At 36.5% G+C, this 25,840-nt stretch overlaps 1 protein-coding gene across 18 annotated transcripts in view; it reads right to left on the reverse strand.

Moving 5' to 3' along the window:
- Nucleotides 1-25,840, reverse strand: part of LOC103541420 (cytidine monophosphate-N-acetylneuraminic acid hydroxylase) — a 348,688-nt gene that overhangs the window by 5,154 nt on the left and 317,694 nt on the right. For 17 of the 18 annotated variants that reach the window (XM_070584227.1, XM_070584218.1, XM_070584220.1 and 14 more), the window contains 4 exons: nt 12,834-12,974; nt 9,743-9,917; nt 7,888-8,004; nt 1,015-1,130 (listed from right to left, as the gene is read on the reverse strand). In XM_070584227.1, coding sequence (XP_070440328.1) covers nt 1,015-1,130; nt 7,888-8,004; nt 9,743-9,917; nt 12,834-12,974 — 549 coding nt within the window. Of the gene's footprint in view, nt 1-1,014; nt 1,131-1,537; nt 1,741-7,887; nt 8,005-9,742; nt 9,918-12,833; nt 12,975-25,840 lie in introns of those variants that run through there. The other variant, XM_070584217.1, reaches the window with a different exon arrangement.

The raw sequence follows: 25,840 nt of genomic DNA on the forward strand, positions 1-25,840 counted from the left end.
GTCCCAAGGCAAGGGATACCACACATTGGTGAGTAAAAAACGTTAAGTTACAGAGCATATGTACTAGGATTATGTTGAAAAAACAACAGCAGCAATAACCTCCCCCCTCCAACCATATGGGATGTTTTATCAAAGAAATTTCAAAAATGTTGATATGCCCAGAGCCTGGGATGATACACACTGAGCTGTTATCAAGAACTACCCTGGAGAGGGGTAGAATGAGAGGCAGGAAACACACAGGGTTTTGTGGGATGGGTGGGGCAGGCTTATTTTATTTTATGTACATCTACATTCTTTAACTTTTTTTTTTTATAATTTGAAAACAGTCAAAAGGAAATAAGTAAAAAAGAAGTTAAACCACACCTGTGCTTGTAAGCTCAAAGCAAAAGCTGGAGAGTAGGTTTTCTTATTTAAAATTAAATTCCTGTATTTTTCAGAGGGTCCGTGGTAATGATAAAGAAGGTATTCTCCGTCTTGCTGATAAGTTTGCAAATATAAAAATGGCAAATGGGCCTGACACTTTAACTCAAATATTCCAAATATAATCTTAAAGATATACAGTTTTGCAATGAGAAAATTACATGGTTTTGAAGTGCAGGCAGGTAGAAACTCAGTGGGCCATCCCCCTTAACCAACTAGTTGGGCACAGGCAAAAATGTGACATGGGAAATGATTGTCTTCAATGACCGCATCTTTGCCATATAAACGCCCCCGCCTCATTCTCGTCTTAGCACACATACCCTTCCCCTCTTATAATGTTCTTCCCTTTCCTATACGAAAAACCACTTCCAGAAGGGATTGAAACACATTTGTATGAATGTATAAATGATGACTCTTTAAAATGTTACTTTCCTAACCTGATTTGCTTTTTAACGGTTAACAAAGGAATAAAGCTCTAATGGTGGAATCTCACACATCTGTCAGAGTTTGGGGGCATAGTCAGTGTGACTCTGCTTATGTATCCACAGCATCCTCTGCAGTGGCCTGGCATACAACAGCCATTTTCAGACTTACAGATGATGGTATATGTCAGGATCCCGCTGAAGCCGGGTCTGGAATCCTATATACAGGTCATCCCAGAGTAGACCATTCTTCACCACATGTCTGATGACATCAACCCGGCTCCGAATCTGAAACAGATACGGAAGAACTAGCAGGTGTGACCCAGCCAGCACAGAGGACCATCCCCTCGTGTCCCTGGGAGAAGCAGATGCCTATGATGGCAGGGGCTTGGGGAGTCAAGGAGAACAGTCTACTGGAGTAGATGTCACAGGCTGAGGGGGAAAGAAGGAACCCTGAGCACAGCAGAAATGGAGGGAAGAAAAACAGGAAATAGCTCAGGAGCTGCGGAAGCTTAGTGGCTGAGAGCACAGAGTCGGATTGCTGGGTTCAAATCCAGATTCTAGCTGTGTGAAACAGGCAACCATCTGCACCTCCCTTTCCTTATCTATAAAATGAAGATAATAGAACGTTCCTCAAAGGACTGTTGTGAGGATTAACTGAGTCAATGTATATAAAAAACTTAAAACAAGCCTGGCACGTGGCAAGCTTTCAACAAATGCGCGCTACACCATTATTCTGAAAGTAGAGTGTTCTAGTCTCTTCCTTGAACACTCAGAGGCAAAGCAGAGCCTGCAAGTTGACAGTGCTCTATGTGTCAGGCCTGCCGTAGAGCATGAACCCCTTGACTAGGCGGTTAAGGCCCTTACCTTCAATGAATCCCAACTCCTGGCATGGAAGCTGTCGAATAGTCAAAGGAGCACAGAATTAGAAGACGAGCAGGGATGGTTTTGCGTCTCAGCCCAGAGCTTCCTAATCATGTGACCTTAACCTTGCTAAGCCTCAGTTCCCTCTATTACAGGAATGTTGCGAGAAAAAAAAATGAGAAAATTTATAAAAAGAGCATGAAGTAGCAGGAAGGGAACGTATCCTAAGACTAGACATGGTTCTAACACTTCATAAGTACAGGGGTTAAAGTTTACCAGGAGCTTTTTCAGCATCTGGAATCACAGTTTTTTTCCCCTGGGGAATATCATGCTAATGCCAACAGAGACAGACGGTCATAAATGACAGGCTATTAAATGGCACAGAATAATTAGAAGATTGACGTTTTGGATTTATTTCTCTTTCCTGCACCATTCCTACAAAATGGTAATATCCATTGTGAACTGAGATTACAAACACAGGTCAGAGGATCTGTTCTTTTGCCAATAGAGTTGAGAAACACGATTGCACAGCTTGGTCAGGTTGAGGACTGCCCAGCTAAGAGGCAGTATCGGGACCCAGTTCCTCACAGTGGAGGGGAGATGGCCTTTCTGACCTTTCAATCTGGAGAGCAGCACATGGAAGAACTGGGGACAGACTTGAGAAATATTTAGGGTGTAAAATAAGAAGTTCTTGGTGATTGATTAGATTTGGAGATGAGGGAAAAGGAAAGAATCAAAGATCACTCCCGTTTCTAGCTTGACTCACTAGTGGGCTGATATTTCCAGCAATTAGGATAGAAAAGGAGAAAAAGCTTAGAGAAGGAGGATGATGAGTTGAATTTTGAACAGGTTGGAAAAGAGGTACCAAGAATTTGGAAATCTGAGTGATGATATCTAGTAGGCAATTGACTATAAAGAATCCAAAGCTTGACAGTGTTGGAGGGGTCTGGGGAAAGTCCAGGCAGGACATGTGGATTTTTGGAGTCATTAGCAGACAAGTGGTGCTGGCAGATGAGTTCCCCCAGGAAGAGACTTGAGAAGAAGAGTGGGTTGAGCACAGAACCCTGGGAGAAATGGAGACTTAGGTGATGGCTGGAGAAAGAGAGACCCCCAAATATGCAGAATAGTCAGGAAGTGAAGAAAGCAAGGGGTAATTTGACGGACAGATCACATTCATAACTTGTCTTCTGAACACTGCCAGATCCAGCTGCAATGTTGACAAAGCAATTATATAGCTATAAACTGCCACAGTAAAGAAGAAATGAAGTGAGTTGTTGACAGGTAGGAGATTTCAACTAACTAATGTGAATCTGGAAAGGAGGCAGATGAGTGGCATCGGAAGAACCTGGCAGAGGATGCAGAATCCCAGAGAGTATGTGGAGGGGCGTTCAGATGTGGAAGGAGTAGAGGTAGGTACCATGGATGACAGTAGGGACACGCAGCACAAAACTATGTACATGAAACAATGGACCCCTTCCCTATGCCAATGCATGGCTCCAAGGCCAAATACATTCAGACAATTCTCCGAAGAAATGGAATCGATTTTGAGGGGAGAATGAGGGCACATAGTATGCTTGTGATGCCCCAGAGCAAGGACCTCCACATTTGGGTATTTATGGGTCCCCCAGCCTAATACCTGGCTCTTCGCCTTCATAACTTAAACAAACTAGTGGCTGCCTGATCAAACCCAGCCTAGCTCTTGTTTTGTATAGCTTACAGCCCCTTTTAAAAAATTGAATTTGCTTTCCACGTTTATAGATTTGAGCATTTCACATGAAGATCCAGATTTCCAAGTTCTCTGGAAAATTCAGAAGATCAGCTGGAACTCAGTAGGGGCTGCCCCCTTCTCATCTGGCATTTGCTTTCCACTTGACACAGTCCCCACTCAGCTCCACCTGTTTACAAGATCTGCCTTGGGCCAGTCTGTGAGCATTTAAGCATGTAACCACTGCCTTCAAGTAAAGCCTGCTGGGTAACAAATCCTACGTATACAGAGAGCCCTAAATCATCTTGAAAAAGTCTTTTTTGGGGTTTTTTTTGTTTTTTTGGTAAATATAGATTCATCCCTTGATTCTTAAAAGTCACCTACAAAGGAAGAAAGATCAACCTGGGGTAAGCAACACTGCATGCAACTAGAAGCCAAAGAAGCAATGGCTTCAGGTGTCCATGGAAAATGATTTGCCACCCAGCATCATGTGCTCACCCAGATTATCACATGAAGTGAGGCAGGAAGGTACTCAAAGTTTAGCTCCCATGCACCCTTTCCTCAGCAGTTACTTAAGCAGAAAGTCCCATAAAGGAGTAAAGCAAAAAAGGTGAAGACATGGGTGGGGTCTGGAAGCCACTAAGGGATGTCACAGGGTGACAGATTTACAGTAGAACTAGAGAGGAGCCCATCCAGATTGCAGCAGGAGGATAGAGAGATACAGAAACCATGCATCTAGGAAAGACGGACAGTTGGAGTGATAGAAAATATACTTATGGGTTTGAAAGGCAATTAATGCGCCCCCCCCCCCAAAAAAGAGAGAGAGACAATATGAGAGGGCTCCAGAAAGAAAAGGAGTTCTTCCAAGTATAGACATAATCTCCTTAAGCAAAGCTCAGCACTTAGAAATCTCACTAAAATGCAGGGAGATAAAGGAATTGAGAGCCATATTACAGTCCACTGTGTACATGGCAGGCATGATGATTTACCCCATGGTGCATTTAAATCTGCAACAGAGTTGTTGCTTGCTTTATCCAGCAGATGCGTTATCAAAAGCTGTGAAAAAGTGACCTTATTTTCAAAAGCCTGTTGGATTTAATCAATGATTTCAGTAAAGTGGTAGGATACGAAATCAACATATAGAAATCAATTGCATTACTTAACACTAATGATGAAGCATCTGAAAAAGAACTAAAGAAAACTATCCAATTCACAATAGCATTTTATTATTTATAAAATACTTAGGAATATATTTAACAAAGGAAGTGAAAGATCTGTACGATGAAAACTACAAAACTTTGCTGAAAGAAATCGAAGAAGACACAAAGAAATGGAAAGACATCCCACGTTCATGGATCAGAAGAATTAATATGTTAAAATGGCCATACTACCCAAAGCCATCTACAGATTCAATGAAATCCCCATCAAAATATGAAAGGCACTCTTCACAGAAATAGAAGAAATAATCCTAAAATTTGTGTGGAAGCACAAAAGACCCTAAAAATCCAAAGTAATCCTGAGAAAAAAAAGAACAAAGCTGGAGGTATCATGCTTCCAGATTTCAAACTAAACTACAAAGTCATAGTAATAAAAACTGAATGGTACTAGCACAAGAGTAGACACATTGACCAATGGAACAGAATAAAGAGCCCAGAAGTAAACCTCAGCATATACAGTCAACTAGTATTTGACAAGGGAGCCAAGAATACCCAATAGGGAAAGGATAGTCTCTTCAACAAATGGTGCTGGGTAAATTGAAGAAACACATGCAGAACCATGAAATTGGACCCCTAGCTCACATCACTCTCAAAAATTAACTTAAAATGGATGAAAGCCTCAAACATAAGACCTGATTCCATAAAACTCCTAGAAAAAAATGTAGGGAAGAAACTCATCTATATTGGTCTTGGCAATAATTTTTTGTTCATGACACCAAAAGCACAAACAACAAAAGAAAAAATATCAACAAATGGGACTACATCAAACTCAAAAGCTTCTGCACAGCAAAAGAAACAATTAACAAAATGAAAAGACAACCTACAGAATGGGAGAAAATTTTTGTAAACCATATATTGGATGAGGGGTTAACATCCAAAATATACGAAAAACTCAGTCAACTCAATAACAAAAGGACAAATAATCCAATTTTTTAAATGGGCAGAAAAACTAGACCTTTCTCCAAAGAGGACATCAAAATGGCCAACAGACACATGAAAAGATGCTCAACATCACTAATCATCAGGGAAATGCAAATCAAAACCACGACAAGATATCACCTCACACCTGTTAGAATGGCTATCATCAAGAAGACAAGAGATAACAGGTGCTGGAGGGGATGTGATGAAAAGAGAACTCATACATTGTTGGTGAGAATGTAAATTAGTCCAGCCACTATAAAAAACAATATGGAGCTTCCTCAAAAAGCTAAAAATAGATCTACAGTATGATCCGGGAATTCCACTTCTGGGTATATACCCAAAGGAAATGAAAACAGGATTTTGACAAGATACATGCACTCCCATGTTTATTGCAGCATTGTTCACAGTAGCCAAAATGTGGAAACAAACCAAATACCCATTAACAGATTAATGCATAAAAAATATGTGGTACCTATACACAGTGGAATATTATTCAGCCATGAGAAAGGAAGATATCCTCCCACTTGTGACAATGTAGATGGATGTTGACACATTATGCTAAGGAAGATAAGTCAGACAGAGAAAGACAAGTACTGTATGATATCTCTTATATGTGGATCTAAAAATGTCAAACTTGTAAAAAATAGAGGGTAAAATGCTGGGGTTACCAGGGAATAAGAGAGATAGTGTTTGAGGGTGCAAACTTGCCATGAGTAATAAATAAGCCATAGAACTCTAAGGCACAGTATAATGAATAGAGACAATAATATTGTACTATAATCATGTAATGTCATAAATATTGCTACATCAGCAGTCATACTACAATATGTAAATTTATCAAAGTACCACATTGTATACCTTAAACTTACATAATGTCACACATCAAATTTATTCAATAATAAGAAAAAGAAAAGTCCTTTGCAGTTTGGCCCTGGCAAGTCTAAAAAATGCTTGATTGTTAAAAAAAAAAAAGCGACTTTTTTCAGTTAAATATTTTAAATGAACTTATTTTAAAAATTCCAAAGATAAATCTCCTTTAAGGCTAACAGATATGTTAATTTACAGGTTTCGTAAGTCCAGATTTGAGAAGCAACACAGTGGCTAAATGGATAGACTTTCAAATGCATAGACAGCTCATGGTCAAACCTTCGCACCACCATTTTCTAGCTGTACCACCTTGGGCAAATTATTTAACCTCTCATTATGGCATTTTCCTCATCTCTAAATGGAGAATATGGTAATATCTGTTAATAAGATTGTTGTCAGATTAAATGAGTTACTATTTATAAAGTGCTTAAAGCTGTGCTTGGCACACAGCAAGCTATATACATGTTTGGTAAATAAAGCAATAATGTAAGAGATTCATTTTGTTTAAAACAGGTGCTTCACATAGGGTGAAAATCCTATCTGGGAAAACCTAGTTTTTTAAGACCCATAAAGCAGGTAGTGGATTATTGGTTTCACTGAAGTTTCAGCATAAGATTCTCTTCAATAGCAAGTACTTTACTAAACATAAAAATACAAGTCAAATTATTAAAATGTGCGTTAAGAACACATCTAGTATATGAAGGTACATTGAAACCTCTACAATTAAGGCATCAAACATTTATATGGCACACATAATAAGCTCAAGGGCAGAATATACAGCCTAATTTATTTAATGATTATTACATTCATGTAGAATGTAAAATTACAATGCATGCTCACATATATCATGTCATTTGACTATCACACAAAAACACTGGTAAGGCAGGGATAAACCCTATGAAAGGAAAAAAACACAAAGTTCAGACAGGTGAAATAACTTGCTCAAAGCCTCCTAATCAGCAGGGGTGGGACACCAGTCCCAATCTGGAGGCTGCCTCCAAGGCCACGGCTCACCTTTACCTCATGCTGCTGCAGGTGAGGGGTTTGCTCAAAATCGGAGCTCAACAAAATATGTGTTGGTTTATGTTGACTTAACTCCTTTTACAGAGCCACCCACTTGGTTCCCTTGGGGAAGGAGACACCATTGGAGAGAAGAGAAAGGGAAGCAGAGATCAACACTTGCAGGTCCAACAGCAGCGTAGGCGGCAGCTGTCTGGAAGTAAGCGGGTGGAGAATCCAATCTTTGTCAATGACTCAGAAAGAAGCAAGGATGGACTTCCGTTAATATTATTATTTCAATATTGCCTCATTAGTTGTGCCAAATGTACCATGGTAAAGTAAGATGTTCACAATACTCTGTACTCTCCCTGCAACTTTTCTGTAAATCTGAAGTTATTCTAAAATACAAAGTTTATTTAAAAAGAAAGAAAGGAAGGAAGGAAGGAGCACTTTGACCAGTGTTGCTGCTTACTTCCTCATAGGGATGCTCCCGGCTTGGTCTTTCTTTTGGAAAGGATAAATCTAGAAAGTCAACCAAGTAGTCATATCCTCCAGGAAAAGGGCTGAAGTCTTCATCTGTCTCAATCATCTGTGCAAATGACAACATGGTAAAGGGAAGAAGCACATGAATCTGGTGGTCAAGGTCTTTAAAAAATTATTGGATGGGTAAGACCCAAATGCCCTTAAATGATAGCAATGAATTGGAATTAATATAAAGAGTCCCTCTCCTCTTTTCTCTTTCTCCCACTTTCTTCAATTTTCTCTCTCCTCTCTCCTGAACTGATAGCATTCAAGTCCTAGTCTTCCACAGCAAAACTGCTTCACGTCACGAGCTGAATCAAATTTACAGGAAGGTTATTACCATCTTAAGTACTATTAGTAACGAGATATCAAATACCACCATAAGTTTGCAGGCTAAGGAATGAATAAAATGTGGAATGTCTCTCATCATCGTATAGCAGTCAAACATAAATAGTTTCATTAAAAATTCTTTTTCATAAACATGTAGACAAAGGGAAAAGGGGGGCTGGGGGTGGGCACAAAGTGTGAAGTGGTGTACCTACAACATGACTGATAAACAGTAATGTACAACTGAAATTTCACAAGATTGTAAACTATCACAATCTCAATAAAAAGTTAAAAAAATTCTTTTTCATACTAATGGTCCAACTGAAAATATCTTTTAGACCAATTTTCCCATATCTTTGGATTTCAAAGACAATTTCCTAAAAAATATTTGGGATCTAAGAGAGATATCAACATTTTCTTTTGCCAAGTGAGTACTCTAAAAAAAAATCCTTACATTTGCTATCCTTTTATTTCAATAAAGAAAGAATGCTTTAACACCTAAAAAAATAGAAATGACCTAATCTTGGGATAATGACAATTCATTCCAAGAAAAGAGAGTTAACATCTTTGTAACCACACTCATAGACATGCTCATACTTATTTCACTATTGGCCAGTAAAAACTTTGTCACAACTGGCATTGATCCCCTAAAAACTCCTAAGTTTTTAGGAATCACTATTTTTGAGAATGGCAAGTGTTGCCTGGTATTAACGTTCAGGGGTTGAAAGATAAACCTGGGCTGAGTGTGAATGTTGTCCATTTCCTGATGCCATCCCTAAACTTTGCTTCCCAGGAACAACCTCAGGCATGAAATAGAAGCCAGAGAAAATATCCATATTAGAGGCTGGTTATTCATTGACTCTGCAGGCACTCCCGGCCCACTTCTGGCTGCTTCTTACTCTCACACTCCTTCCTGCCTGTTAGTATTTAATTTGCTTTTGCATATGTCCTCGGCTTGTGTGACCGGGTTATAGCCTGAACTACTTGGCTGGTGAGCTCTGTGTGTATGTGTTGGGGCTAATTTAAGTTCGATATCTTCAGCCTAGATCTAGAACTTAACCTCATGGCTAAACGTCATGGTTTGTGCAGCTCAGTCCTTACCACAGCTGCAGATAAGACTTACATGCTTCTATGTCACCCTGCTCCAGGTTCCCACCTCTTGGGTGGATCCTACCTTCTAGTTCTGCAGTTTAAATAGCTATTTCTGCCATGCTAAACAAAACAAAACACTCGCAGAAACAAACAACAACAAACACGTGGTGATAGGAGGGGAAAAAATACTCCAAAGAGAAACTGAGCTGGACTTGAGAACATTCCGTAAATTTCAACAAGGGATTGTTTATCACATTGTCAAATCTGCTCTCTAAAAATAAGGCAGTTCAAGGCTTAATGAGTGCTTATGGAGAAATAAACTAGAATACTAAGGGGTTTTCATATAGTTCCATAATTTAAGAAAGCAAAGACAAATAACAGCATACCCTGACCACCAGGTTATAATCCTTAAATCCAGCCCAAGTGTAGTACTCTTTTATCCAGGATGAGTGACGAAATATTTCATCTTCTATAGAAGCATTCAAGATCTTCAAATACGGTCCAAAGTCCCAGGAATCTTTGTAAATTTTGGTCCCTTCTGGAGGCTCTATGATGCCCTTGCTTAAAGACATGAAGGTGAGAGAATGATGAAAGAAGAAAGCAATAAATATGGAAGACAAAAGTCAGCACCAAAATGTCAACAGTCAATCAGACAGTAGCTTTAAGACTGCCCAGATGATTCCCAGGGTCTCACAGAAGCACCTCAGGGGACAGGTGAGGGTGGCCCCAGCCCACCCTAAACCAGAACAGCTCCTATTAATTGTTTAGTGTGATGGCTTTCCAAGTCAGAACACATTTGAAGATAAAAGTCCACGTCTGGGAAAAAAAATGTTGGAAAATCATTGATCTGGACACTTTTGGTTCCAATAACCAAATGATGGAAATGTTAACTATACTGTGGTCATACTGATTTTGCGGATTTCTGCTCACTCCTGTCCCACAGCCCCCTCCATGAGAATTCAAGTTTGATGAAAGTAGCGACCATGGTTGGCACATAGAGAGGGCTCAAGAAATATTTGCTGAACATATATGAATGACTTTAGCCTATCTTTGAGATATATCCAGAATTTTCTGTCTCTAATATATGGTCTTCTTAGTGTACTGATCAAACCACAGCTGACAGACTGATGGGAAATTTTATCTTGAAACCCAGTCAGCAATTTGAAGTTCTCTGACATTCCTAGAGCTCTATCCATCCAGTGTGAAGAGGGATCATTGCAGGAAACATGGAATCTTGAACCCTGAGAATGGAATAGGGTGTGATTTGGATAAGAGAAATATGAGGAGGGAAATAGCTGCCTGTCTAGTAAAGATTTGGCAAGTACTGGTAGGTCTCTATGTCCCACTTCTCAACACTTTCAATTCATTGCTGAGGCAAAGCTACTGATGCACTGGTTTCTGTAATAAATTACTTACCAAATCCTAAAGCTTCTAACTTCTAAAAATATCTCAAATCTGCTTTTCCAGTTCTTTTCTCCTGTTTCAGTTTAAAGCCTCCCTAATCTCTTCCGGGATAAAGCCACAGCCTCCCACTCACCTTCCTGACTCTACCTGTAGAGTTGTCCTACCTGTCTCCTCTTCCCCAGTAAGTTCTCCTTGCAAACTGAAATGGTTTTTCTAAAACACCACAAAGTAATGTTCCTTCTTTGCTTTATAACTTTCTCAGGCTCTCCTTACTCACAGGCAGGTTCCTTGGACTGTCTCACAAGGCCTTTCCAACCCTGGCCCCAACATGGCATTCCCGTCTTGTCCTTTTCCTTCGCCTTTACTTACCAACCCCATACCCAGGTAGATGGATAACTTCATGAGGGAAGGACCTTGTCGCAGCTCTATCCCTGTACCTAGTATGATGTCTGGTATACAGAAGGAGCTCAATAAACTACTTCTGAATGAATGGTATACATCCACTTATTCGAAGTATTTGCATTCAACAAACTAATGATACTATTTACATCTGCCTTCTCCAGCACATGCCATTCTCTCCGACTGGACTCTCAATCTTTCTCTCTCGCTCGCTCTCACTCTCAAATACTCTACTTGTAGCCTCCTCCTCACCTCCAAGACCTTGTTCAAATGCCGCAGATTTCAGATTGAGCTTTCCTTGACCACATTTCCTGTTCTCTCCTGTGTCCTCCTCCCCTCATGAGGCAGAGTTAAGCACTTAGTCTCCCTTAGACTTTGACTTACTACTGAGAATCCAACACAATTGACTCTCTTGTTACCCCAAATGCTTTGGTGTGACACAATGATACAAATGCAGATCCCTGGGCTCTAACTCAGATCTACTGAATCAGAATTTCCAGGGGTGAAGCCAAGGGATCGGCATTTATATAAGCTCCTTGGGTTATTCTGCTGTTCGCTGAAGTTTGAGAACGACTGCCATAGGGTACATCTGGAGTACTGGAGAGAGATGATGGAAGAGTTAAGCTAATGCCAAATGATAAACGCTCTTGAATGCCCTGCTAACACCTGAAATAATTAAAAATCTTTCTCATCCTTGATCTGGAGAATAAAAACCACTTTTATCCTGGGGGTACTGGGGATACCCTAAAGAATTTTAAACAAGGAAGGAACAGAAACAGTTTTGCATTTTAAAAAGGATAGTCTGGCAGCCATGTAGAGGAGGGGCTATCAAACTATTTGCCTATGATCTCAGTACAAATTACATTTTACATCAAGACTCTGGGGGTCAACGTCCCAAGGGTACCTGTGAAACAAAAGTTTCCTGAAATAACACACACTTGTTATATGCAATGTACTCAGGTCTATTCTATTCTATTTCATTTTTCAAAAACACTGGTCATGATCAGTGCCATTGATTTTATGACCCACCAATGGATTATAAACACCAGATGGAAAAAGGCTGGCATGGAGGATGGATCAAAGGGGAGTGGAGGAGGAGAAGGCACAGAGTGAAGTCAGGGGCCCCTGCAGGAATCTAGATGAACAATTGTGAGAAGCCAAATTAAGGCCACAGCAGAACTTTTCTTGAATTATCCTCCCAGTGCATTGTTACTTGTTCAAATGTCTAACAGGCAGGTGGGTAATGTTTACACTGATATGAAAACTAACTCTCAAGCTTATTGCTTTTTACTTACGTAAGACAACTTTCTTTGAGCTGTACATTATAATGACCATTAACAGAAAAAACTTCCTCACCTTTTATCCTCAAGGATCTGAGATGAGGAAAATATTTGCATAATTATTATATAGGATGAGAAATTTAGGGGAAAACTCAGGTTTTTCCCCTCTAGATTTGAAAGATACTTAGTATATTTTATTCAAATAGTAAGATTTCCATTTTAAGAAATGATGTGTGGATCTTATTGCATAACAAGCTCAGTATGCTAATCAACAAAAACATACATTCCTACAAATAGGGACCTGTCAAGAGGCCATGGGTGTGCCCTTTATTTTGTCATAAAATTGAGAAAATTCACAAGCCATTTTTATTCTCTACAAATATTGAATACAAACCTGTCTGTTGGGTCCTTTAGCATCCTACCCAGGTCAAGAGTAGCTCCAGGTCGCGGGGTCCATGTTACCACATCAGAATTTTTCTTGATAAGATTGTTGAGTTCGTTTGGATCATTTTTGATGTTTGTTTCTTTAATATACCTGAACAATAAGAACATCCCCATGGTATTATGCTAAGTGAAATAAGTCAGAGGGAGAAGTCAAATACCATATGATCTCACTCATACGTAGAAGACAAAAACAATGACAAACAAACCATAGAAACAGAGATTGGATTGGTGGTTACCAGAGGGGAAGTGGGGAGGTAGGAGGGCAAAAGGGGTGATTAGGCACACGTGTGTAGTGATGGACGGCAATTAATCTTTAGGTGGTGAACGTGATGTAATCTACACAGAAATTGAAATATATAACTATGCACACCTTAAATTTATATAATGTTATAAACCAATGCTACTGCAATTTAAAAAAAAAAGAAAATAAATAAATAAATAGGAACAAAAAAAGAACATCCCCCTGTAAGAAAGTTTATTCTCAAATGCACAGTCTGATTAATACAACAGAATTTTTTTTGTATTCTCTGTATTCCCACTTCCCAATCTCCCTCCACTTACCCTATGGCAAAATAAAGACTATACTTGGGATAATGTCCTTAATTAGGGAAGAATAATTAGTCAAAGAAGATTGTATTTATACTTTGTTTTTAAGTATAATCACCTGGTCATTGGAATTGAAGTTAGATGTACCAAAACTGACTATTACAAACAGGTGGGAATAGCACACTCTTGTATTTAATATTAATCAAATACATAGATGAATAAACATTATTTAACAGGAGTTAAGTGCTTAACATGAACTAACTGATTTTATCTTCCCATTGCTCTAATGAGATAGCTACCATTTTATAGAGAAGGAAACTAAGGCTTAGAGAGGACAGGTGACTTGCCCGAGGTCACACCACTAGTTGACAGTGTCCACTCAGATCTCCATCACACAGCCAGAGCAGGATTCAGCCTTCCCAGGAGGCCAAAGGAGGGGCCTCTCCCCAACCGTGGGAGTAAAGTATGAAAAGTCTTTCCACTCTTTCCGCCACGTGAGGTTATAGTGAAAAGACAAGCATCTATGAACCAGGAAGCAGGCCCTCGCTAGACACAGAATCTGCCAGTGCCTTGATCTTGGACTTCTAGCCTCCAGAAGTGTGAGAAATAAATTTCTGTTGTTTATAAGCAAAAAGAAAAATTCATTAAATATCTGCCTATTATAAAAGAGTACACACATCCTCAGTCTTAGCCCATCCTGAGATCTAGTTTCTAACTGTGCTATTGATCAGAGCTGAGTATCTCCCAAATTTAATTCCAAACTACAACCTGTCTGGAAAAACTGTAAATCAGCAATTTCAGTTTCATACAGGAAGGTAATATTGGCAGTGTTAGAGCAGAAAAAGGGAGCTCCACAGAAAAAGGATTTCTCCATTTCATCTGCCATGGATTATGTAGACAGATATTTCTATGAAAGAGAATTTTACTTTCTTGAGCTGTAACTTGGTTACCTAGACTGGATAGATATTTCTAGTCAGATAGACCAAAAAAAAACATATGTAAGCATTTGTATTTCTATAGCACCAAGGTGACTTACATCATTTATGATCTTGGAGTCAACTTCGCAGACATGAGTAGAGATGTCGCTCCACCCAAAGATATCAGTAGCTTTCCCATCCTACAGATTAATGTCCTCCCACTGGCGTAGTCCTCAGTTTAAAGCAGAGCCACTACTTTTTCTCGTCTTCTTACTACTTCTAGTCTTAAAATGGTTCACTAACTGGTCTTTCTGCCTCCAATCTCCTCATCTCCAAACCAAGATACTATTAGATTACTCTTCCTCAAACATGACGTGTGGCATTCACAAAATTCTGTACCTTCTTGACACTTCTTTGTCTCCCTCTCTAAAATAATAAAATCAATACCTAGAAGCTACCTTCTCAGGGGTTTTGTGTGTCCTGAGGGCAACATTCGCCAGCTACTTACATGCAGAAGTGTGGCTTCTAATTACTTTAAATGGCAGCATCATATTACGTGGTCAATTGTCCTGTAAATATGTACCCACCACCTCCAACTCTTCTCCAAGTCCATGCAATTCAACCTCTTTAATATTCTTTGAATCTGAATTCTCTTCTTAACTTCCCACTGTCACGCATCATTCCTTCCTAGATTAGTGTGATGGTTTTCAAACTGGTCTCCAGGATCAACATTCCTATTTATATCCCTACCCCACAGACATACAACCTACTTTTTCCAGTGCACGTCTGATCATGTCCCTGTTCCTTGTTAGACTCCTTTATCAGGCTCCTCATTCCTTCAGGATAAAATCCACCATGTGGTATGACACACAATGCTGTTCACTGTCTGGCCCTGACACTTCTCCCATGCACTCCTCATACACTCACTTCAGTCTGCTATATGAAACTGCAATCTTTCATCTCAGCATCTTTCCATCTTTGCTGCTCTGTGTCTACTCACACTTCAAAACCTGGCTTCATAGTCTCATCCAGTAGTCATTTTCTGTCCCCTAGCTGTATCCACTTGCCTCCAGAACATACATGTATTATAACACTTATCATTCTCTATTATAATTATTTTTCTCTTTCAAGAGACCATAACTCTGAGGACAAAATAATTTCATCTCTAATTCTCCAGTACCTAGCACAGTGCTCCTCAGTAATCAATAAATGAATGAATAAAGAACAGCATTGATCAAAACAAACTATTTTTTATAAACTTAGCCAATCTTTCTGGGAAAATCTGGAAGATCTGAGACAGCTAAATAGTGTCAACAATAAGGTTAAAAACAAAGAAACACACAAGTAATAGGACATAACTGTTTAGACACATGTAGATACATCATCAAAGAACACTGAAGAACTTCAAAGTGAAAATAGTTATGTTTTAATGATAAGACAAATGAAGTCCAGAGAAGTCAAATAATTGGTCCTAAAAAATGGTGGTAGGACCAGAACCTAATTTCCATGTACGCAATTTCCCCTACTATACTATGCTTCCCATAATGGATGAGAAATCATGGCCAATCCTTACAGGATTATTGTCATGAAAACTTATCTCAAGGACAGGTTTCTTTATTACCCAATAAATTTACAGCTAAGTGTACTCCCAGAGTAGAATGACACATGCACTTCCTGTCTCGTGGGCAGTCCCTGCCCTTTGTTCACAAAATATTCCCAGTACCCATCATAAAGTGAATATATATGAAGCAGATGATGTTGGTATATGCTCATAAAAACAATATTATAACTAGGGGCTGAGTTACTGCATGTAGTAAGGATCAAATAAATTCTATGTATAACAGACAGGATCTTATAAAAGTAAAATTAAAAGATCTATAAGTTGGGGCTGGCCCAGTGGCATACTGGTTAAGTTCACGCACTCCACTTCAGCGGCCTGGGGTTCACGGGTTCAGATTCCAGGTGTGGACCTACACACTGTTCATCAAGCCACGCTGAGGTGGTGTCCCACATACAAAATAGAGGAAGATTGGGACAGATGTTAGCTCAGTCACAGTCTTCCTCAGGCAAAAAGAGGAAGATTGGCAACAGATGTTAGCTCAGGGCCAATCTTCCTCAAACACTCACACACAAAACTATAAGATCTTGTTTAAAATAATGAAACTATGCTTCAGTTACTATGAATGGATAAATTGTATATATTATTCTTTCAAGGGGTTGTGAATTCTATACAATGTGCATGTATATTTGTGATACAACTTGAATGTTTCACAGATATTACTTAGACAAATATGCTAGGTTTAACTACCATGACTAAAGGTGTTAAGAGTAATTGGGGTTTTTTTGTTGTTTCTTACTTTTTAAAATTTACTTAGATCATGTTTTCCAACGTTTTTTGTGAACAGCTCTATGAATTTTAACACATGTATAGGTTTGGGCAACCACTACCACAATCAGGATACAGAGCAGTTCCATCAGCCCCAAAGCTTCCTCGTGTTGCCCCTTTTTAGTCACACCCTCCCCCTAGCCCAAACCCTAGCAACCACTAATCCATTCTCCACCCCTATAGTTTTGCCTTTTCCAGAATGTTACATAAATGGAACCATACAATACGTAAATTTTGAGACTGACTTCGTTCACTTAGCACGGTGCCTTTGAGATTCATCCATGTTGTTGTATATATCAATAGCTATTTCTTTTTCTTTTTTCTATTGTATTCCATGGTGTGAATGTACCTTGGTCTGTTTATCCACTCACCCGTTGAAAGACATTTGAGTTGATGTGGTAATTATGAATAGAACTGCCATTAATTTTTGTGTATAGTTTTAGTGAAGAAAAGTTTAATTTCTCTAGGGTAAATACCCAGGAATGGAATTTCTGGGTCATAAGTGTATATTTAAAGAAATAGCCAAACTGTTTTCCAGACAGCTGTACCATTTTGAATTCTCAACAGCAATGTGTGCGAGTTCCTGTTGCTCTGCATCCCCTCCATAAGGGGATATTGTCAACTTTTCAAAATTTTATTAATTTTAATTGTTATTTCAATCTGGTTTTAATCAGCATTTCCCTAATAGCTAATGATTTGCGCACATTATTTCTTATGCTTATTTGCACCTATTTTTCTTCTTTGGTGATGTATCTGTTCAAATATTTTTGCTGATTGATTATTGAGTTTTTTGTTTCCTTACATTGATTTTTGAGAGTTCATTATATATTTTGGATACAATTTCTTAGTTAGATATATGACTTACAAATATTTTCTCATAGTCTAGACTATGAAGTTTGTCTCTTCATTCTCTTAACAGTGTCTTTCACAGAGCAAAAATTTTAATTTTTATAAAGTCTAATTTATTAAATTTTTGTCTTATGGATTGTGCTTTTGGGGTTATGTCTAAGAAATCTTTGCCTAACCTAAGATCATGAAGATTTCCTCCTATATTGTCTTCTAAAAGTTTTATAGTTTTACACTTACCTTTAGATCTATGATCCATTTTATTTTTTGGTATATGGTGTGAGGTGTAAATTGAGGTTCATTTTTTGCATATGAATGTCTAGTTGCTCCAAGAACATTTGTTGAAAAGACTATCTTTTCTCCAATGAATTGTTTTTGCACCTTTGCAAAAATCAATTGGTCACATTTGTATAGATCTATTTCTGGACTCTATTCTGTTCTCTTGGTCTACGTGCCTATCCCTTCATCAATATCATACTGTCTGGATTGCTGTAGCTTTATAGTAAGTGTTAAAATTGGGTAGTGTGGGTCCTCCAAATTTATTCTTTTTCAGAATTGTTTTGGCTATTGTAGTTACTTTGCTTTTCTCCATAAATTTTATAATCAGATTGTCTATATCCATAAAAATATTCTGCCAGGATTTCAGTAGGCATTGCATTGAACCTACAGATTTCCTTAGAGATAATTAAATCTTAAGTATAATAACCCATTCTTAAACAACAGATACGTTAAACAAGAAGTTACTAGGGAAATAAGAAAAAATTTAAAGGTTAAACGAAAACAAAAACACAACATAAGAAACTCATGGGATACAGAAAAGGCAGTGTTTAGAGGAAAATTTATAGCTATAACACCTGCATTAAAAAAAAAGAAAGACCAGTAGAGAGAATCAAGGAAACCAAAAGTTGGTTCTTCGAAAAGTTCAACAAAATTGAGAAACTGAGAAATCTTTAGCTGGACAAAGAATAAAAGGAGAAGACACAGGTAACTAAAATCATAAATAAAGTGGAGACATTACTACTGCCCTTACAGAAACAAAAAGAATTCTAAGAGAATATTATGAACAATTGTATACCAACAAATTAAATAACTTAGAAGGGGTGGACAAATTTCCATGAACACACAAATTGTTTCAATCAACCCCAGAAGAAAATAGAAAACATCATCATTCTTAAACTCTCCTAAAACAGAAGGGAAGACTTCCCAACTCTTTCTATGAGGTCATTATTACTGTGATGCCAAAGCTAGGTAAAGATATCACAAGAAAAGAAAATTAAAGACCAATATTCCTTATGAATAAAGATGCAAAAATCCCCAACAAAATACTAGCAAAGAATATCCAATAAACATTAAAATGAGTATACACCATCACCATGTAGGATTTATTGTAGGAATAGAAGCATCATTCAACATTAAAAAAATAAATGTATTTCATCACATTAATAGAATGAAAGGAAAAAAGCACATAATTGTCTCAATTGATGCAGAAAAGGAATTTTACAAAATTCAATACCCTTTCATGATAGAAACACTCAAGAAACTAGGAATAGGAGCAAACTTCCTCAACATGATAAAGGGTATTTATGAAAAACCTATAGCTAACATCATGCTCAATGGTGAAAGATTGAAAGCTTTCCTCTTAAAGTCAAGAACAAGACAAGGATGCCCACTTTCACCACTGCTATTAAACATTATACTGGAAGTTTTAGCCAAATAAATTAGGTAAGAAAAAGAAATAAAAGGCATGTAAATGGAAAGAAAGAAGTAAAACTATCTCCATTTGCAGCTGATACGATCCTATATTTAGGACACCAAAGAATACACAAGAAAGCTACTAAAGTTAATAAGCAAATTCAACAAAGTTGCAAAGTACAATGTCAACAAACAAAAATCAATTATGTTTCTATACACCAGCAATGAATAATCCAAAAAGGAAATTAAGAAAACAATTCCATTTACAATACCATCTAAAAGAATAAAATACCTGGGAATAAATTTAACCAAAAGGGTCAAAGACTTGTACACCAAAAATTATAAAACATTGCTGAAAGAAATTAAAGAAGACAGATAAATGAAAAGACCTCCCATATTCATGGCTTGGAAGATTTAGTATTTTTAAGTTGCCAATAGTATTCAAAACAATTTACAGATTCAATGCAATCCCTATTAAAATACTAACAACCTTTTTTGCAGGAATGGAAAAATCGATCCACAAATTCATATGGAAATAAAAGGGGCCTTGAAGAGCCAAAACAACCTTGAAAAAGAACAAACTTGAAAGACCAACACCTCTTGTTTCAAAATTTATTCCAAAGCTAGAGTAATCAAAATAGTGTGGTACTGGTATAAAGATAGACACACAGAACAATGGAAAAGAATTGAGAGTCCAGAAATGATCTCATACATCTAAGGCCAAATTATGTTTGACAAGGGTACCCATATCTTTCAACAGAGAAAGAAACATCTCTTCATAAATGACGCTGGGACAACTGGATTTCTACACATAAAAGAATGAATTTGGACTCTTATCTCACACCATATACAAAAATTGACTCAAAATAGATGAACAATCTAAATCTAAGAGCTTAAAAACCATAAAACTCTTAGAATAAAACATGTGAGTAAATTTTTATGACCTTGGATTTGGCCATGGATTATTACATATGACACCAAAAGCACAAGCAACAAAAGAAAAATAAATAAATTTGACTTCATAAAAATGAAAAAGTTTTGTATATCAAAGGTTATTATCAAGAAAATAAAGAGACAACCTACAGAGTGGGAGAAAATATATTTGATAAGGGCTTAATATCTAGAATATATTTAAAAACTCTTATAAGTTAACATCAAAAAACAACCCAATTAAAAAATGGGCAAAGAACTCAAATAGACATTTATCCAAAGAAAATATACAAATGGACAAGCACATAAAAAAATGTTCAACATTATGAGTCATTAGGGATATTCAAATCAAAACCATAATGAGATATCACTTCACACCTACTCAGACAGATATAATCCAAAAACCAGAAATAAGTGCTGGCAAGAATGTGGAGAAATTAGAACCCTATACTTTGCTGGTGTGAATGTAAAAGGTGCAGCCACTGTGAAAAACAGTTTGGTAATTTCTTAAAAAGTTTAACATAGAATTACCATATGCTCCACCAATTCCAGTCTTAGGTATATGCCCCAAAGAAGTGAAAATAGGAACTCAAATAGATACCAGTATTCCCATGTTCATTGAAGTATTATTCACAATAGCCAAAAGTTGAACATGACTCAACTGTCCTCAACAGTAAAATAGATAAACTAAACGTGATATCTCCACATAATGGAATATTATTCAGCCATAAAAAAGAATGAAATTTGGATACAATCTATAACATGGAAGAACTTTGAAACCATTATGCTCAGTGAAAGAAGTTAAGCACAAAAGGACAATACTGTATAATTCCACTTACATGAAATATACAGAATAGGAAAATTCACAGAGACAAAAAGTAGACTATAGATTATCAGGGCTGGAGGGTGGGGTGAACTGGGGAGTTATTGCTAAATGGGGGGAGTTTCTGTTTGAGATGATTAAAAAAGTTTGGAAATAAATAGTAGTGAGAGTTGCACAACATTGTAAATATAATAAAAGCCATTGAATTATACACCTAAAAATGGTTAAAATGGCAAATTTCATTATATGCATTCAAAAATTTTTAGTACATCATTATCAAGTGGTGTTTACACCATGAATGCTAGATTGGTTTCACTTGAAAATCAATCATTCTAATGGACAATATTAATAAGCTAGGAAAAAATATCTCAATAGACACAGAGAAAGCATTTGCCATATCATTTAACATGAATATCCATTAAACTGTATTTGTAATCTGAATTCCGAAGTCCATGATTTTTTACGAAGTTAACAAATGTTCAAGATAATGCAAAATCCTTAATCAAAGTAATGTATCATCATATTTCAATGTTTTTAATGTAAGATGATTTTATTGACAGATGAAATATCCCCAAAGGTAGGATGATCAAAAATATCTTATTACAGTTAATAACTAAGATTAATGATTGGCACTATAGAAATATACTTAAGAATATTTTAAAATTTTGTCCTTGATCTTCTTCCCATGTTTATTTCTCTATGGTTCCTAAGATAAATAATTGGAGAATGTTCTTATAATTCTTATGTGCCTTTCCACATGATATTAAAGTTTTATTAGGTTAATGTATTCAATAAATATTTCATTAAATGAAAACAAATTTAAAGATTAACTATATTGAGACATCCAGTTTATGAAGATCGCATATCTCTTCAATTATCCAATTAGATCACCTTTTATTTCTTTCATCAGTGTTTTGTAGTTTTCTGTGCATACTGGGTTTTTTGTAGCATACTGACCCTACATATATTTTGTTAGATTTATAACTATTTAATTATCAGGAGCCATTGTAAATGGTATTTTTTTAATAAAATGATTTCCTCATGTTCATCGCTCATATATAGACATATAATTGACTTTTGTATGTTTACTTTTTATCTTTTGACTTTGCTAAACTCACTCCTTGTTTCTAGAATTTTTTTGTGGATTCTATGGGATTTTCTAAGTAGATGATCATGGTGTCTGTGAATAAAGACAGTTTTATTGCTTCCTTCCAGCCTGTATCCATTTATTTAGTTTTCTTGCCTTATTGCACTGACTAGGACTTCCAGCATGATGTAGTAATTTTATCTTTCTACTGAACTTAATTCTTTCTCTATTAAGTATGGTGTTAGCTATAGTTTTCTATAGACGCTCTTTGTGAGGTTAGGAAAGTTCTCTTTTATTTCTAGTTTGCTAAGATTTTTTGTTTGGATTGGGTTTGGTTTTATTTTACATGAGTAGATGTTGAGTTTCATCAAGTGCTTTTTCTGCATCAATGGATATAATCATGTGATTCTTTTTTCTTTATCTGTTAATATGATGGGTTAGATTGATTTTTGAATATTGAACCAGCCTTGCATTCCTGGGATAAACCCCATTTGGTTGTGTTGTATTACTTCTTTTATATATTGCTTGATATGATTTCCTAATATTTCACTGAGGATTTTTGTTTCTATGTTTATGAGGAGTACTAGTCTGTACTTTCTCATACAGTTTTTGCCTCCTTTTGATATCCGAGTCTCATTAGTGAGTTGTGAAGTATTTCATTCTCTACTACTTTCTGGAACTGAATATGTAAAATTGTTTTTAGTTTTACTCTGAATGTTTGGTAGAACTCACCAGTGAAATAATTTGACCTGCGTTTCTCTTTTTTGGAAGATTTTAACCTATGAATGAAACTTCTTTAATAGATATGTGTATATCTATATATTCTTGGAGTTCTGACTTTTGTGGCTTTCAAAGAATTGGACTGTTTCATCTAAGTTGTTGAATTTACGTACATAGAATTGCTTACAATATTCCTTTATCATTGTTCTTTTAACATCTGTGGGATCTGTAGTGATGTCAGCTCTCTCGTTCCTGAGATGGGTAATTGTCTCTTCTTTCTTTTTTTCTTGGTCATTCTGACTAGAGGCCTATCAATCTTAATCTTTTCAAAGTGGCAATTGCTGTTTCATTGATTTTCTCTATTGTTTTTCTGCTTTTCATGTCACTGATTTATGCACTTATCTTCATTGTTTCCTTCCTTCTGCTTATTTTGGTTTATAATTTTGTTCATTTTTTTCTAGTTTTCTAGAAAATTTTCTTTTTTAATACATACATTCAATGCTATAAAGTTCCCTTTAAGCTCTTCTTTAGTAGTGTCCCACAAATTTTGATATGTTGTGCTTTCTTTTTTTTTCACTTCAAAATATTTTCTAATTTTCCATGAGACTTTTTCTTTGGTTCATGGATTATTTAGAAGTGTGTTCAATTTTAAAGTATTTGGAGATCTTCTGATATCTTTCTCTTGATTTCTAGCTTAATTCTAACATGATCAGGAAACATAATTTGTATTATTTTCATTTTAAATTTGTTAAGGTTTATGACCCAGTGTTTGGCCTCTCTGGGTGAATGTTTGTTCTTGAAAAGAATGCCTGTTCCACTATTTAAGTGGAATTTTCTATAAATGTCATTCAAATCCAATTGATTTATGGTGTTCAATTTTTCTATATCCTTGCTGAATTTTCTGTGTTTTTCTTCTATCAATTACCAAGACAGGAGAGTTGAATTTCTAACTATGATTCTGAATTTCCACTTGCTTTCAATTCTATGTTTTTGCTTCATATATTTGAGAGTCTGTTGTTATGTGCAAACACATTTAGGACTCTTATATCTTCTTGGTGAATTGACATCATTATGTCCCTCTTTATCCCTGGTACTTGCTCTGAAGCCCATTCAATATATTAACATTAGCCACTCCAGCTTTCTTGGATTAGTATTTACATGGTATATTTTTTTCCATTCTTTTACTTGTATCTTACCTACAGTGTTATATTTAAAGTGGATTTCTTGTAGACAGCAAAAGAGTTGGCTCTTGTCCTTTTATGCATTCTCACAATCTTTCTATCTTCCAGCTGGCGTGTTTAGACCATTTTTATTTTTTTAAAGCAATAATTTATTATATCTCAAAATTTTGTTGGTCATGAATTCAGATGGAGTTTGGATGATGATTCTTTTGTTTCAGATGGTGCTGACCAGGATTCATCAATGCCATTCAGTTGATGGCAGCAGGGCTGGTCTGGAAGGTCCAAGCAAATGGCTTCATTCACATGTCTGTAAACCATTTATGTAATTATTTATGTCTACCATTTATATTTTGTTTGTTTTATCTGTTTTCATTCCTCTGCCTTTTCATTCCCCTTTCTGCCTTCATTTGAAGTGTTTAAATATTTTTTAGTGTTCCATTTAGTTTACCTATTGAATTTTTTCTTTCAGTTTTACTGAGATATAATTGGCATACAGCTCTGTATAAGTTTAAGGTGTATAGCATAATGACTTGGTTTACATATATTGTGAAATGATTACCACAATGAGTTTAGTTAACATCCATCATCTCATATAGATACAGGGGAAAAAAGAAAGAAATTTTCTTTTTCCTTGTGATGAGAGCTTTCAGGGTTTACTCTTAGCAGTTTTCAAGTATACCATACAGCAGTGTTAACTACAGTCATCATGTTGCATATTACATTTGCCAGTACTTATTTATATTATAACCAGAAGTTTGTACCTTTTGACCACATTCATCCAATCTCCCCAACCGCTCCCCCCACACCCTGGTAGCCACAAATCTGATCTCTTCTTCTATGACTTTTGTTTTTTCCTTTTTAGAGTCCACATGTGAGAAAATACAGTATTTGTCTTTCTTTGACTTATTTTGCTTCACATAATGCCCTCAAGGTCCATCCACATTGTTGCAAATGGTGGGATTTATGTCTTTTTATGGCTGAATAATATTCCATTGTATATTATACCACATTTTCCTTATCTATTCATCTACTGATGCACACTTAGGTTGTTTCCAATTTTTGGCTATTGTGAATAATGCTGCAAAGAACATGGGGGTACAGATGTCTCTTTGAAATAGTTATTTCATTTCCTTTGGGTAAATAGTCAGAATTGGAATTGCTGGATTATATGATAATTCAATTTATAATTTTTTGAGGAATCTCCATACTCTTTTCCACAGTGGTTACACCAATTTACATTCCTACTAACAGTGCACCAGAGTTCCCTCTTCTCCACATCTTCACCAGCATTTTTTATTTCTTGTCTTTTTGATGATAGCCATTCTTTTTTATGGTTCAATATTTTAATTTTTTATTGAAGTCCAATTGACATATAACATTATATTAGTTTCAAATATACATGACTCAATATTTGTATATATTGTGAAATAATCTCCACAATAAGTCTAGTTAACATCCTTCACCACACAGAGTTACAAATATTTTTCTTGTGATGAGAAATTTTAAGATTTACTCTTAGCAACTTTCAAATATACAATACTGTATTATTAACTATAGTCACCATGCTGTACATTATGTCCTCATGACTTATTTATTTTATAACTGGAAGTTTGTATGTCTTGACCACCTTCACTCATTTTACCCACCCCCACCTCTGACCACCACTAATCTGTTCTCTCTATCTATGAGTTCAGTTTTTGGGTTTTTGGTTTGTGTTTTTTTTTAAGATTCCACATATAAGTGAGATTATATGCTATTTGTCTTTCTCTGTCTGACTTATTTCAGTCAGTATGACCTCAAGGTCCATTCTTGTTGTCACAAATGGCAAA

The sequence above is a fragment of the Equus przewalskii genome, chromosome 19 (genome assembly GCF_037783145.1).
Source record: "Equus przewalskii isolate Varuska chromosome 19, EquPr2, whole genome shotgun sequence".
Taxonomy (NCBI): Eukaryota; Metazoa; Chordata; class Mammalia; order Perissodactyla; family Equidae; genus Equus; species Equus przewalskii.